The 15,272-nt window shown below is 34.7% G+C and overlaps 1 protein-coding gene across 1 annotated transcript in view; it reads right to left on the bottom strand.

Annotated features, from left to right (window-relative positions):
* FCHO2 (FCH and mu domain containing endocytic adaptor 2) overlaps positions 1-15,272 on the bottom strand; it is a 112,475-nt gene that overhangs the window by 83,146 nt on the left and 14,057 nt on the right. The window contains exons 2-3 of the mRNA XM_068535493.1: positions 14,217-14,308; positions 1,403-1,477 (exon numbers count right to left, since the gene is read on the bottom strand). Coding sequence (XP_068391594.1) covers positions 1,403-1,477; positions 14,217-14,308 — 167 coding nt within the window. The remainder of the gene's footprint in view (positions 1-1,402; positions 1,478-14,216; positions 14,309-15,272) is intronic.

Below are 15,272 nucleotides of genomic sequence, written 5' to 3'. Positions count from 1 at the left end.
CCAAAATATGTTTAAATGCAACTAAATACAGAAAGATAAAATTCAATTCTTGCCTAAATATGCATCAGTAAACAAAAACATTAATATTTAAAATCTTTATAATCTTAAGTAACAACACTAACAGAAAAAATAAAATATCACCTATTATTCATGAAAGGCACATATTCCAAAGACAGAAATGTTTTCAGTAACTTTATTAGAAAACACATGTTTTTTTCTACCTCCCACCTGGTAACTAAAAATAAGAATTTCCTATATTAAAACCATGGCCTCATACTGAGTGAAGTAAGTCAGACACAGAAAGACAAATATCAAATGATATTGCTTATATGTGGAATCTAAAAAAAAGGGGGGGGTACAAATGAACTTATTTACAAAACAGAAATGGAGTTATGGATGTAGAAAACAAACTTACGGTTCCCAAGGGATGGGGGGGAGGAGGGATAAATTGGGAGATTGGGACTGACCTATACACTCTACTATATATAAAACAGATAACTAACAATAGCCTGCTGAATAGCACAGGGAACTCTACTCACTACTTTGTAATGGTCTACATGGGAAAAGAATCTTAAAAAAAACAAAAACAAAAACAGAAGTAGAGTCACAGATGTAGAAAACAAACTTATGGTTACCAGGGGATGGGGTGAGAGGGGGAGAACTGGGAGACTGGGATTGACGTATACATACTAGTATATCTAAAATAGATAACTAATAAGAACCTATTGTATAGCACAAGGAACTTTACTCAATACTCTGTAATGGCTTACTTGGGAAAAGAATCTAAAAAAAAGAGTGGATATTTGTATATGTATAACTGACTCACTTTGCTGTACACCTGCAACTAATACAACATTGTAAATCAACTCTACTCCAATAAAAAGTTTTTAAAAATAATAAATATTTCTAAAATATCAATCATACTGGAAACCTAAAAGAATGAGTATATGAAAGAAAAATAAATTATTTGTTAAAAAAAAAAAACAAAACCATGGTCAATTGGTTAAAGCTAGCTTCTGTTATTCCAGTTACTTTCTGGCCCTTCTACTGTGGTCAATAAAGAAGAAATTATGTTTTAGAAGAGGCGCGTCTACATGGAGGAGTTAGAAACAGGAGGCTGCCAGAAAAGTGAGGAGAGATATGGAAAAAAGAAGGAAGAATGAAGTTGTATTGTGTAGTTTAATAAAGGGAAAAAAGTAAGTTTCATTTACTTTGTGTTAACTGATTCAGCAAATTCAATTATACTTTCTATCAAGTTGAGATATATTCACATATAGATGCATTTTGAACACATTATATATTATTAAATTTATGAACTATTTTATCCTTAATGGGAACCTACTATTCTCATAAACTTTGCCTAAATCAACATTGAAAGAGTTCTTCAAAGAAATTAACTCACCCAAGTTGTGAATAATTGCTTGCAGATTTTGCTAGTTTTGTCATTGACCTGGAGTACGCCTCTTCTATTGTAGCTCTGTTAAATCAAATTTCCATATTATAATAGCTCTTGTTTAATGACCAAACACATAGTAAAATTATTAAAATACAGTCACAACTATAGAAACAAAAAGATAACTCAAAGTATATGTTAAAAATAAGTAGGTATGTGGTCATGAATTTCTGGCTTATCTTTAAATGGCCTTTGTGCACATCTACTTAAAGAATTAGTCTGGTATAGAACTAAAATAATGTATTGATATACCACCAAAAAAACTTCAGCGAAGTCACTCCTCTTCTTTAGTATCAGTGGTTATCGGAACAGGAAGTACAAAAATACTGTTTCTTGCATTCTCTCTATATACAAACTGATTCAGTATGAAAGTCATTTGTGTTTAATATTTCCTTGGTGTATTTAATATAGTTTTACTATTCTTTAACATTGTGAATTCATTATTATGCACATTTAATGGAACAAGAGATTGAGGACAGTCATTTGCACAAAACTAAGTATGAATTATTAGCAAGTCTGAGATCCTGAACTTCAGTACTTAATCTAGTCTGCGATTAGATCTAAAACACTAACAAGTATTTCACACTAGGATACTGTGTTTTATATAACTGCTATTCAGCATACAGAATTTTAGGCTAAAAAAATTAAACCATTAAATATAGAATAGAAAAAATTTTTCCTATAGGCACATAACTTACAAATGAAAAATATGACGTTGTCTTGGCCTTCGTAACACTACAAAAATTAAGTTCTATCTTACCTCTCCCATAATGACCCCGTCCCTTCTCAATCTGTGCTACCCTTAACAAAGAAACAGTCTACAACCACCACTGCCTTCCAGTTACTTTGATAGCTTCAACTAACATTCTGAGATCAACAAATCCAGATCTCCACCCTGCTCTTGAAGCAAATCATCTGTTTAATATCTAAATGCCTCAAGCATAAGTCGAGCTAGACATCTTAATCATCTCAAGCTCAGAATATCCAAACTAAGCTTATCTCCAGACTCTTTCCCCAACCCCACAAAAGCTAGCTCTTTAACAAAAAGCAACTATTAACAGTAACTGCCTCTCACTGATGGCACTGTGATATTTTTCTGCTCCTTTAAACTTTTGTGTGTCTTTTTAATATACTATATTACAAGGGTAGTACTTTGATACTTTTTAGAAAGTTAATACAGAAATAGTATCTCAATGAATAAGTTTAACAGCAAGGAAAAAATGGTTCATTTCCAGTACTAGTAAATTGATCCAAAAACCTTCCAATGAGAAAATGAGAAAAAGCTGGAGAGGTGGGGGGTGTACCTAAAAGGCATCAGAGAACTAAAGAGGCAGTTAAGAATCAGCAGGCCAAGACCCAAGAGAAGGCTATCCAGAGAAGAGAGACAGAGAGGTAGGGCAGCTTTTCCCTTGGGGCATCTACAAGCAGCAGCTGATCCTGAGAAGCGGAGCAAGGCCTCACAAGGTAAGGGAGACAAAACTAGCTTCAGGTTTGCCAAAGGTGGGAAGCATGGAAAATCCCATACCCTTTAAACTGAGACTCAAAGAGTAAGGATATAAGGAGTTAAGGATGAACCGTAAGTAGGCAAGCTCTCAAAGGGACTGCAAATATTATCTTTTCAAACTGACATTGGATCCTGCATGGTTGTCTTACATACATTCATACAACCACCAGGTATATAAGGAAACGATGAACCACCAGTGGAAGCAAATTTAACAATGTTCCACACGCTAAGATTATAAAGCTTAGACTTTATGAGTTTATGCATTATGTTCAAGGAGCCAGTCGATTAAATCAAGAATTTCACTAGAGAGCTAGAAATCATTTTTCAAAAGTGGGGGAAAGCACAGCAAATTTGAAAAAAATATAAATTCTATATCTGAAAAATACAATAACCAAAATTAGTATCTCAGTGGATGCAGTTTAACTGTAGATTCAATACACTGCAGTGAGACGTATACTAGAGAGAGGTGAGAAGATCTATTCTGGATTAAAACTCAGTGAAACATAAACTAGCGTAACATGGTAAATCAACTATACTCCAATAAAAATTAATTAAAAAAAGAAAAAAAGTTCAGTGAAACAAAAGAATGGAAAACAGAGAAGAGAAATAAAAGACAAAGGACAGAGCAAAAAGGTCTAACATAATGTGTAAAGAAAGTAAGAATGGGTCAGAAGAAATATATATTTGCAGAGATAATGACAGAGAATTTTCCAAAACTGACCACAGATATCAAACCACAGGTTCAAGTAGCCCAATAAACCCTAAGAGGATAAATAAAAAGGTATGTACATCTAGTCACATCATAGTAAAACTGCTGAAAGTCAAAGACAAAAGGAAAATCTTAAAAGCAGCTAAACCTTTCCCACCACCAAACGTTACCTTCAAAGGAACAATAATTAGCCTGATAGCTAACGTCTCAACACTAGATAATGCAATGGTCTTCAAAGAATTTTTTTTTAATCTAGTAAAATGCAAAACTATAAAATTCCTAGAAAATAACATAGGAGAAAACTTAGATGACCCTGGGTATGGTGATGTCTTTTTAGATAGAACACTATAGACATGATCTATGAAAGAAATCATTGATAAGCTGGACTTCATTAAAGTTAAAAACTTCTGCTCTGTGAAAGATGATGTCAAGAAAATAAGAGGACAAGCCACAGACTGGGAGAAATTATTTGCAAAAGACAAATGAGAAAAAGAAATGTTATCCCAAATATACACAGACCTCTTAAAACTCAACAATAAGAAAACAAAGAACCTGATTAAAAAATGGGCCAAAAACTTTGACAACTCACCAAAGATGATATACAGATGACAGATAAGCATGTGAAAAGATGCTCCACATCATATGTCATCAGGGAAATGCAAATTTAAACAAGATACCACTACATACCTATTAGAATGGCCAAAGTCTGGAACACTGACAACACCAAATACCAGCAAGGATGTGGAGCACCAGAAATCCTCATTCATTGCTGGTGAGAATGCAAAGTGATACAGCCACTTTGGAAGACAGTTTGGCAGTTTCTTACAAAACTAAACTTATTCGTACCCTACAATCTAGGAATTGTGTTCTTTCCTATATACTCAGAGGAGTTGAAAACTTACGTTCACACAAAAACACGCACACGTATGTTTATAGCAGCTTTATTCATAACTGCCAAAACTCAAAAGCAACCAAGATGTCCTTCAGTAGATGAATGGATAGATGATGGATAAATAATTCATATCCAGACAACAGAATATTATTCAGCATATTACTAAGTGAAAGAAGCCAACCTGAAAATGCTATTACATACTGTATGATTCCAACTACGGCTGACCTTTGAAAAACATGGGTTTGAACTGTGCGGGTCCACTTATACACAGATTTTTTTTCAACAAATACATACTATAGTACTAAATGGTCCACAGTTGGTTGAATCCACGGATACAGAACTGCAGATATGAAGTGCCCACTGTAAAGTTATATACAGATATTCGACTGCACAGAGGGTTGGCACCCCTAACCCCTGTGCTATTTAAGGGTCAACTACATATGACATTCTGGAAAAGGCAAAACTATGGAGACATTAAAACAGAGCACAGACGATTCTAGGACAGTGAAAATACTCTGCAAAGTATTATAATGATGGATATATGTCATCATACATTTGACCAACCCATAGAATGTATAACACCAAGAGTGAACCCCAAGGTAAACGATGGATTTTGGGTGATGAGGATGTATCAATGCAGGTTCATCCTTGGTTAAAAAAAAAAAAAGGTACCATTCTGGTGAGTAATGTTGATAATGGGGGAGGCTATGCGTGTCTGGGGGCAGGGGACATATGGAAAATCTCTGTACCTTCCTCTCAATTTTGTTGTAAACCTAAAACTGCTCCAAAAAAAATGACTTTAAAAAAAACCTACCAACTAGAATTCCATACCCAGAAAAAATATAAATGAAAGTAAACCCCTAATAAAATAACAGATCTAGGTGATGAGCATCAATGGCTACTAACATCACAAAAGAGATATAACCAGATATTATATGCCTCTGATGGAAGTACACACCACCGCCGATGAAGTATTCTTGTCAAAATATTGAACTGAGGGCTTCCCTGGTGGCGCAGTGGTTGAGAATCTACCTGCCAATGCAGGGGACACGGGTTCGAGCCCTTGTCTGGGAAGATCCCACATGCCACGGAGCAACTGGGCCCGTGTGCCACAACTACTGAGCCTGTGCGTCTGGAGCCTGTGCTCCGCAACAAGAGAGGCCGCGATAGTGAGAGGCCCGCGCACCGCGATGAAGAGTGGCCCCCGCTTGCCGCAACTAGAGGAAGCCCTTGCACAGAAACGAAGACCCAACACAGCCAAAATAAATAAATAAATAAATAATAATTAAAGGTGCTAATAATTTAAAAGAAAAAAAAATATTGAACTGAATTTGATCTAGTTGCTACATTCAAATAACAATTTATAAGAAATATAGGAGTAAAGGAAAATGTTAAATAAAACTATGAATATGCAATTAGCATATTCCAGGATTTGGGACCCGCTATAGAACAAATAATTTGGTTTCTTAAACAAAAAAAAAAAGTAAGGAAGGAGTGAGGAGAACTACAGATTAAGAGACTCAAAAATCATATCAATTAAACATAGTGTATAACTCTTGCTGGGATCTTGATTAGAGGAAATCAATTATGTGTATCGTGTGTATATATGGCAATCGAGAAAAAGTGAGCACTGACTGGTATTTGGTGATATTAGGAATTAATACTACATCTTTAGATAAGGTAACATACTGTGGTTATGTTTTTTAAACAGCCCTTATTTTTCACAGACACGACTGAAATGCTAATGGATGAAATGCAATGTTTCTGAATCTGAGATCCACTTTATAACAATTCAAGAGTAGTGGTATGGGACTTCCCTGGTGGCACAGTGGGTAAGAATCCGCCTGCCAGTGCAGGGGACACGGGTTCGAGCCCTGGTCCAGGAAGATCCCACATGCCGCAGAGCAACTAAGCCCGTGTGCCACAACTACCGAGCCTGTGCTCTAGAGCCTGCAAGCCACAACTACGGAGCCCACGCACCGCCAACTGCTGAAGCCTGTGCACCTAGAGCCCATGCTCTGCAACAAGAGAAGCCACTGCAATGAGAAGCCCACGCACCACAACGAAGAGTAGCCCCCACTTGCCGTAACTAGAGAAAGCCCATGCGCGGCAACGAAGACCCAACGCAGCCAAAATTAAATAAAATAAATAAATTTTTTAAAAAATGATTAAAAAAAAAAAAAGAGTAGTGGTATGGAACAGACGGAACAAGCCTGGCCATGATTTGACAATGTTGAAACTCAGTGACTGCAACATGGAAGTTCATTACATTAAGTTCTTAATTTCTGAGTAAGTTTTATATATGTTTTAACGTGCCCATAATAAAAAGTTTTTTAAATAAAGATAAATTAAAGATATGATCAGACTAACAAAAATTGATAATTCATCACCAGAAAATCCACATTAAGGAATATTAAAAGATGTTTTTTAAAGAGAAGAAAAATGATCCAGGACAAAATATCAGAGAAAAAGTAAATAATTTTAATAAATCTAAAAAATGACTATATAGGGACTTGCCTCGTGGCACAGTGGTTAAGAATCCGCCTGCCAGTGCAGGGGACATGGGTTTGATCCCTGCTCCGGGAAGATTCAACATGCTGCGGAGCAACTAAGCCCGTGCACCACAACTACTGAGGCTGCACTCTAGAGCCTGCAAGCCACAACTACTGAGCCTGCATGCCACTGAAGCCCATGCACCTAGAGCCCGTGCTCCTCAACAAGAGAAGCCCACGCACCACAATGAAGAGTAGCCCCCACTTGCTGCAACTAGAGAAAACCCGCGTGCAGCAACGAAGACACAACACAGCCAAAAAAGAAAAAAGAAAGAAAAAATTCTCTGGCCTGCAGACCTGTCCATAGGATCAAGCTGCATATTTTAAAAAAAAAAAAAGAAACACATACATAAGTATCTATGGATGTAATAATTTGATGTCAGGGAACTGTTTTAAACAAGACTGTCAAAATACTAAAAACCGTTGAAACTATATTATAGTTCATTACTTAGTGGTTTGTAATACTTTCTCTATTTTTTTGGCTAAGTTTGAAATTTTTCAAATAAAAAGCTAAAGAAACACACAACAAAAATGGCATATAAGTGTATATTTCCACAATAAAAAGTGTTTTAAAAATAGAAAACTTTTAATTTCCAGAGTAAAAAGTTAAACACACACACACACAAATGGCATATAAAGCATGTAAGTCAGGAGGTGGTAGTATTCTCAGGTTCCTGCATTTTCAGGAAGATGATAAAAGTACCAATTATTATTAGAAATTAATGCATCAAGGAAATATGTTATAATCTCTAGGATAACCACTAAAAGAATGAGGCTATTACTGCTAAGGTGATAGAAGAAAAAAAATTAATAGAATAAAAAAAAATTGTTAAGGCCAAAAGGCAAGAATGAGGAGGACAAAATATAAAACAAGTAGGATAAATAGAAAAAAAATATTAAAATACTAAAGGGGTTAGCAAACTGCAGCACCATCAGCAAATCTAGTCAATTGTTTGTCTTCATAAATAAAGATTAGAATACATCCATGCTCATTTATTTACATGTTGGTTACAGCTGCTTTTGTACTAAAAGAACAGAGCTGAATAGTTGCAACAGAGACCAGACCACACACAAAGCCTTTACACAAAAAGTTTGACAACCTCTGACGCACCAAATTTGAACCCAAATATATCTGCAAATATACTGTATGTGAAGGACTAAATGCTCCAATTAAAGAATAAAGAGGGGCTTCCCTGGTGGCGCAGTGGTTGAGAATCTGCCTGCCAATGCAGGGGACACGGGTTTGAGCCCTGGTCTGGGGGGATCCCACATGCCGCGGAGCGGCTGGGCCCGTGAGCCACAACTGCTGAGCCTGCGCGTCTGGAGCCTGTGCTCCGCAACAAGGGAGGCCGTGACAGTGAGAGGCCCGTGCACTGCGATGAGGAGTGGACCCCACTCGCCGCAACTGGAGAAAGCCCTCGCACAGAAATGGAGACCCAACACAGCCAAAAATAAATTAATTAATTAATTAAAAAAAAAAAAAAGAATAAAGATTGTGAAAATGGCTTTAAAAACAAGAGAGAAACATATCTACACCACAAGAACACAGCTAAGGAAAAAAATGCAAACACTATGCAAACACTAACCAAAAGCAAACAGATGACACTTTAATAACAACAAAGAAGACTTCAAGGCAAAAAACACTGCTAGAGATATAAAAGGACACTGAAGAATGAATGGAAAAAAAAGTTCAGTTCACCTGAAGATGTCATAGTTCTAAATTTCTATCCATCTACTAACATGGCCCCAAATATATAAAGCAAAAATTGGCAGAACTACATGGATGAACATTCACAATCAATAAGAAAGATTTTCAAAAAAAAAAAAGATTTTCAAAACAGCTCTTTCAGGAACTGATAAAATGAGCAGGATTAAAAAACAAAAACCAGTGAGGATATCTTAGAGTTGAACAACAGAATTCACAAACTTAACCATAATAAATACATATAGAACTCAATACCCAACAGATGCAAAATATTTTCAGGTACATAGAGATATTTAGTAAACTGACTCTACCCTGGTCCATAAACCAAGTGTCAACAAATTTCAAAACATTGAAATCACACAGGTATGTTCTCTAATCACAATGCAATTAAGCTTGAAATCAACAGGAATATACCTTTAAAAATCAACACATATTTGGAAATTAAGAAATGCACTTCTAAATAACCCACAGAGGTAAGAAAGAAAACACAATGAAACTTTAAAAATTTAAACAAAGTATAATGAAAATCCTATTTCTCAAAACTAGTGGAGTACAACAAAAGCTATGCTTGAGAGAAATTTATAGAGTTAAATGAATATGTCAGAAAAGAAAAAAAGTTGAAAATCATTAAGTTAAGCATCCATCCCCCAAAATTTAAAGAACAGAAAACTGAACACAAAGTTGAAGGAAATAAAGAAGTTAATGAAACAGAATATAAATATATAAAAAGAGAAGATCAACAAAATCCATAATTGGTTCTTTGTACAAACTATTAAAAACAACAAACATCAAATGAGACTGATCATGAAAAAAGGGAGAAGGAACAACCAACCAATATCAGGAATAAAAAGTGGGACGTCAGTACGGATCCTGTAGACATTTTTAAAAGTTCATTGAAGAATATTAAGAATAACTTTTTGCCAATAAATCTGAAAATTTACATGAGATAGGAAAACTCCTTAAAATATAACTTATCAAACTCACAGAAGAGCTGCAATATCTGAATAGTCCTGTAACTATTTAAAAAATTAAATACGTGATTTAAAACCTTCCTACAAAGACAGTTTCAAGCCCAGATGGATTTACCGGAAATTCTATAAAACTCATAAGGAAGAAACTATAATCCCCCACAAATTTTTACAGAGAATACAAAAATAGGGTATACTCCCCAATTCATTTTATGAAGCCAACAAACCTTGATTAGTAAAACATAAGAAGGATATTTAGAGAAAGGAAATTTTCAGGCCAATCTCACTGATAAATACAGATGCAAACATAAGAAATAAAATAGTAGCAAACTGTTCTACTAATGTATAAAAATGATAATACATCTCCACAAAGTTTGGTTTATACCAGGAAAGGGAAGTTAGTTTAACATTCAAAATTAACGTAATTCAGACTAACAAAAGAAAACGAAAGAAAACATCCATTCATGATTTTTTTAGAAAGGAAAACAGAAGCCTTACCAAAATAGTATGTAGAATTTCCATAATCTGATAAATAGCAGGGAAAAAAACCAGAATAAATATTTAAGAGTGAAATGTGAGACTGGGAACAAGATAAGGATGCCTATCATCACCATTTCTATTCAGCATTACACTGGAGGTATTTGCCAGGGCCATAAGAAAAAGAAATAAAAGGTAGAAAAAGGTATTAAAAAGGGAGAGATAAAACTGTCATTTTCACAAGATGATTGCACACACAGAAAATCCAAAAGAATGTACAGATAAATAAAATTACCAGAATAAACAAGAATCGCCAGGCTGCTGGACGACATATAAAACTCAAATGCATTTACATAAATTTGCAACACATAACTGACAAGCTGCTTTTATCTAGAATATATAAAGAATTCCTTCAATTTATTTTTTAAAAGGAAGAAGAAAACCAGAAAAATAGGCAAAAGATGAAGAGATACTTCATGAAAGAAAAGATGCAAATGGCCAATAAACATATGAAAGGATGTTCAATCTCATTATTCATCAGGAAAACACAAATTAAAACCACAATGAGAAAGTACTACTCATCAGAATGGCTCAAATTAAAGGACAGACAAAACCTAGTGTTGCTGAGGACATGCAGCAACTGGAACTCTCCAACAAGGCTGCTGTTGGTGTAAATTGGTACAACCACCTTGGAAAATTCTTTGGCATTAACTACTAGAGTTGAACATACACATGCTCTAGGACCTGGCAATTCTACTCCAGGGTAAATCACTAATATAAATATGTGTATACTGAGACACGTGTGCAAGAATATTCAAAGCAGTATTACTTGTAACAGTAAAAAACTGGTAACATCCCAAATGTCTGTCAACAGTAGTAGATAAATACATTTAGTAAATGTACATAATTTAATATTAAACAGCATTGTAAATAAATTATACTAAATTCAACACAAATCTCACAAAAGTGCTGAGTAACAGGAGTCAGAAAAAATATCTACTCTGTGATTAAACTGATACACTCATTACAAAGTTCAAAAAATAGGTACAACTAACTTCCTTCAACAGATAAATAAATTACAATATATCCATAAAAGGAATACTACTCAATAACAAAAAAGAATGAATTACTGACACATGCAACAACATGGACCAATCTCAAAATAATTATACTGAGTGAAAGCACTGGACAACCAAGTATATCCTATATGATTCCATTTATATAAAATTCTAGAAAATGCAAACTAACCGAAGTGCCGAAAGCAGATGAGTAGTTGCTTACGGATGGGGGGGGGACAGAAGGGAGGAATTACAAAGGAGAGATGAACATGTTCACTATCTTGATTGTGGTGATGGTCATGAGTGCATGCATATGTCAAAATGTATGAAATTGTACACTTTAAATATGTGAGCATATTGTGTGTTAATTATACCTCAATAAAGCTGTAGGGAGGGAAGAAAGGAAGGAGCAAAGGAGAAAGGGAGGAGAAATGAAGGAAGCATGGAAGTGGGGAGGAGAGGATGAGGATATGAGAGAAAGAAAGTCTGAATGACTAAATTAAGAAGTTATTTAACCTTTCTGGGTCCCAATTTTCTTATCTATAAAATAGGACTTAGAGTTTTGACAATTAAATAAGACAATGTATGCAAAGTCCTTAGTGCATAGCATATGTTTATGTCTATCTTTTCTTCCTTTCTTTATCATTCACTCCTTCAAGAAATATGAGTATCCAATTGTGCCAGGCTCTGTGCTAGGCACTGGATACAACAGAATATTGTATACTGTTCCCCTATAAGGAACAGAAACAATAACAAATAACAAAAATGAGTAATTACAACATTTTATAAATACTACAAAGAGATATATGATGTTGAGAGAGATTACAATAAGTGATTTTGACCTAGTCAGAGAGATTAGGAAAGGCATCCCTGGAGAAGTGAGCACACTGCTGACCCCTTAAGGTCAGCATGTACAAACAAGGACTAAGCATGTACAAAATCTGGACTGAAAAAAAGCCTGTCAATAAAATAGCCAATGTCTCTGGAGAGGAAAAAGGAGTCTGAATAAAGAGGAGTCTAGTGTGAGCTAAAGCTTGAAAGGCAATTTGGGGTCAGACCACACAGTTCTGTCTTAAGAGCAATAGGAAGCCTCTGAAATGGTTTAAACAAGGAGGAGTAACAAACTGATCTGTAGTTTGGAAAAAAAAAAAAAAAACACTCCAATTACAGTGCAGAGAATAAGTTGCAGGAGAACAAGAATGAATGCAGATAGGCCAGTTAGGTGCTACTGCTGCAGTCCAGGCAACAATAATGATAGCTTGGATCAGGACAGTGATGTTAGAAATTCATTCTATCAAAAAATCTTTACTGAGGACCTACTAAGGGCCGAGCTCTATCCTAAGTGCAGGAGAATGAACAATAAGCAAAAAAGACAAAAAAAAAAAAACAAAAAACCCTGACCTTGTGGGGCTTATAGTCTAGTGGGGAGAAACAGACAGACAAATAAATAAGTAAAATATCACTTATATCTGGTGGTTGTTAAGTGCTATGAAGAAAAATAAAGTAGGGAAGGGGGAGTGAAAGGAGGTGTTGTCTCACTGACCACAGAATCATTAAGGGGTCAGATTCTGAGCAAAGAAGGGATGACCCAGGAGTCCTGGACTTCTTAACTGACATAAATAGGGCTAAAAAGCATAATTACCACTGCTCTGTTGGTCTCAAGGTAGACAATTATAGTAGTAATGTAAGTATTGGGGGAGAACGAGGCTAGGGGATGTGCCAGGAGATGCAGAGTTCTAGAGTCTCTCCTTTTACTCTTTCCAGTGATGAAAAGTGAGCCAGTGAGGGACAGCTTTATCCACAGCACTTAGGGCGTTATGGTCCCCCTTTAAACTCCAGTAGAAAGATGGAAGCCAAAGAGGATTTGTCTAACATGGAATAGTTTGTTCCCCAATTCCTACCAGTTGACAAACTCCATGAAGCAGAAGCTGCCTCTTTATCCCCAAAATCCAGACAAGTGCCTGGCACACAGCAGATATGGGATATATATTGAAAGAATAAATGAGTGAAGTATTGTATCTAAAGGCAAAGTATCCTTATATTAGCAAGGTAAAGATTTTAAATGTGTTGACATAAAAATTACCAAGTGGGTCCAGCCACAAAATAGCCTTAATCAAATCAAATTATACTGATTTTATCGTATATTAACGCATATATGTGGAATCTAGAAAAAATTGTACAGATGAACTGCTTTGCAAGGCAGAAATAGAGACACAGATGTAGAGAACAAACATATGGACACCAAGGGGGGAAAGCGGGGTGGTGGTGGTGGGATGAATTGGGAGATTAGGATTGACATATATACACTAATATATATAAAATAGATAACTAATAAGAACCTGCTATATAAAAAAATAAATAAAATTCAAAAAAATTATACTGATTTTAATAGTTGTTAATTGACTATTATATTCTAAGAGTAATAAAAAAATTATGTTTCTAAATTTGCACAATTTAAAAATATATACTTAGGACTTTTTAAAAATAAAAGTTATAATAATACATAATTAAACTACAAGTTCAGAAAACAGTCTTTTCAAATTATTTTAATGTTTGTTTAGTGACATATTTGTTTAGAGAAATGGTAATATCTTATCCTACAAAATTCCTCAGTTTTTCTACTGTATCACCTTGCTAGCATATTCAATGAAAAATATATAGATAATATTTTCAAGCAGTGATTTGCAAATCAGGAGTTTATCAATGCCACTGACAGCCACTATTTAGCCCTCAGTGTGTAGATGACAGAGAACCACTACTTTAAAGTATAACTATAGTGTACTTTTTAAAAGTGTAACATTACTTTTATCTAAATCCAACTAAAATTTTCTCAATTATTTATATTCTGAAATTTATCTTGATAATGAATTGTTAAATGACTTATTTAAAAATACATACCTTTCTCTTACAAAATCTGCTAGTTCTTTTGTCGATATCTGTCCATATTTCATATTATGGTAAAGGACATCAAAGCCACTATTTTTTTCCCCCTAAAATTTAAAAAGATTTTTAGTTTAACAAAGAGATCAAAATGACTTAAGAATAACTAACATGCAATTCTAATGCTCAAATGAGCTGTTTTTCCTTAATTTAACCATTGTTGCTCTAAATGTATAACTTTAAACTGTAACAAAGGAACACTGTATGCTTTGATACAGTTTACAATATATTATATACACATACACACACAACACACACATACACACTCTATAATCACTCATAAGGATATATTAATGAAATTCATCTGAAATTTTAATATAAATGCAGCATAATTTAGAAAAGATAAACAGGGACCTTTTAAAATACATTACCAAATCCCATGTCAATTCCTTTAACCTGCATTGAGGGATTCCTGATTATTTAACTCAGAGTCTGTACTTTAAAATAACTGAATCTTGACTTCTGAGTCAAGACAGAATTTACTAATCACATAGGCACTAAATACCACAAAACACTTTATAATCACTAATCTAAGTCTTTCAATAAACTTAAACAACTTGAGATGTGAGAAAAGAGAGAAAATTTTAATAAAAGAGCAGTAACAGTCTATTGGCTAGTCCTCAACTAATGGGAAATTAACAGAACTAGACTACTACACAACCCTAGAAAATCCTAATGCCATTTAACCAATATAAAGCTAAATTAGCAAGTCATAACAAAGAAAACATCAGAAATATCAATTTTATAGGTGAAATGAAAGACTCTTTATAAACTAAGCTCAACAACTCTTTTTGCAGTTAGCAGTTTTTATTTTTCTTCAGTGACAATAATGAAGAACTGAATATATTTGTTGGAAATAGAAAGCAATGCCGTAAGCAAGTGTTATGCAAACTGAAACTTAATTTTCCACAGTCCACCAAAAACAGGAAACATATTATAGGAACTTCCCGCTAAGTTGAAGTGATCCCTAATAAACCTGCCAGCTAATATAGCAAGTAATTAATCTGTTATACA

Source organism: Eschrichtius robustus, chromosome 2, assembly GCF_028021215.1.
Source record: "Eschrichtius robustus isolate mEscRob2 chromosome 2, mEscRob2.pri, whole genome shotgun sequence".
In the NCBI taxonomy this organism is placed as follows: Eukaryota; Metazoa; Chordata; class Mammalia; order Artiodactyla; family Eschrichtiidae; genus Eschrichtius; species Eschrichtius robustus.
Note: the sequence above shows the minus strand (reverse complement) of the source record. Positions and strands in the feature narration are given on the sequence as shown.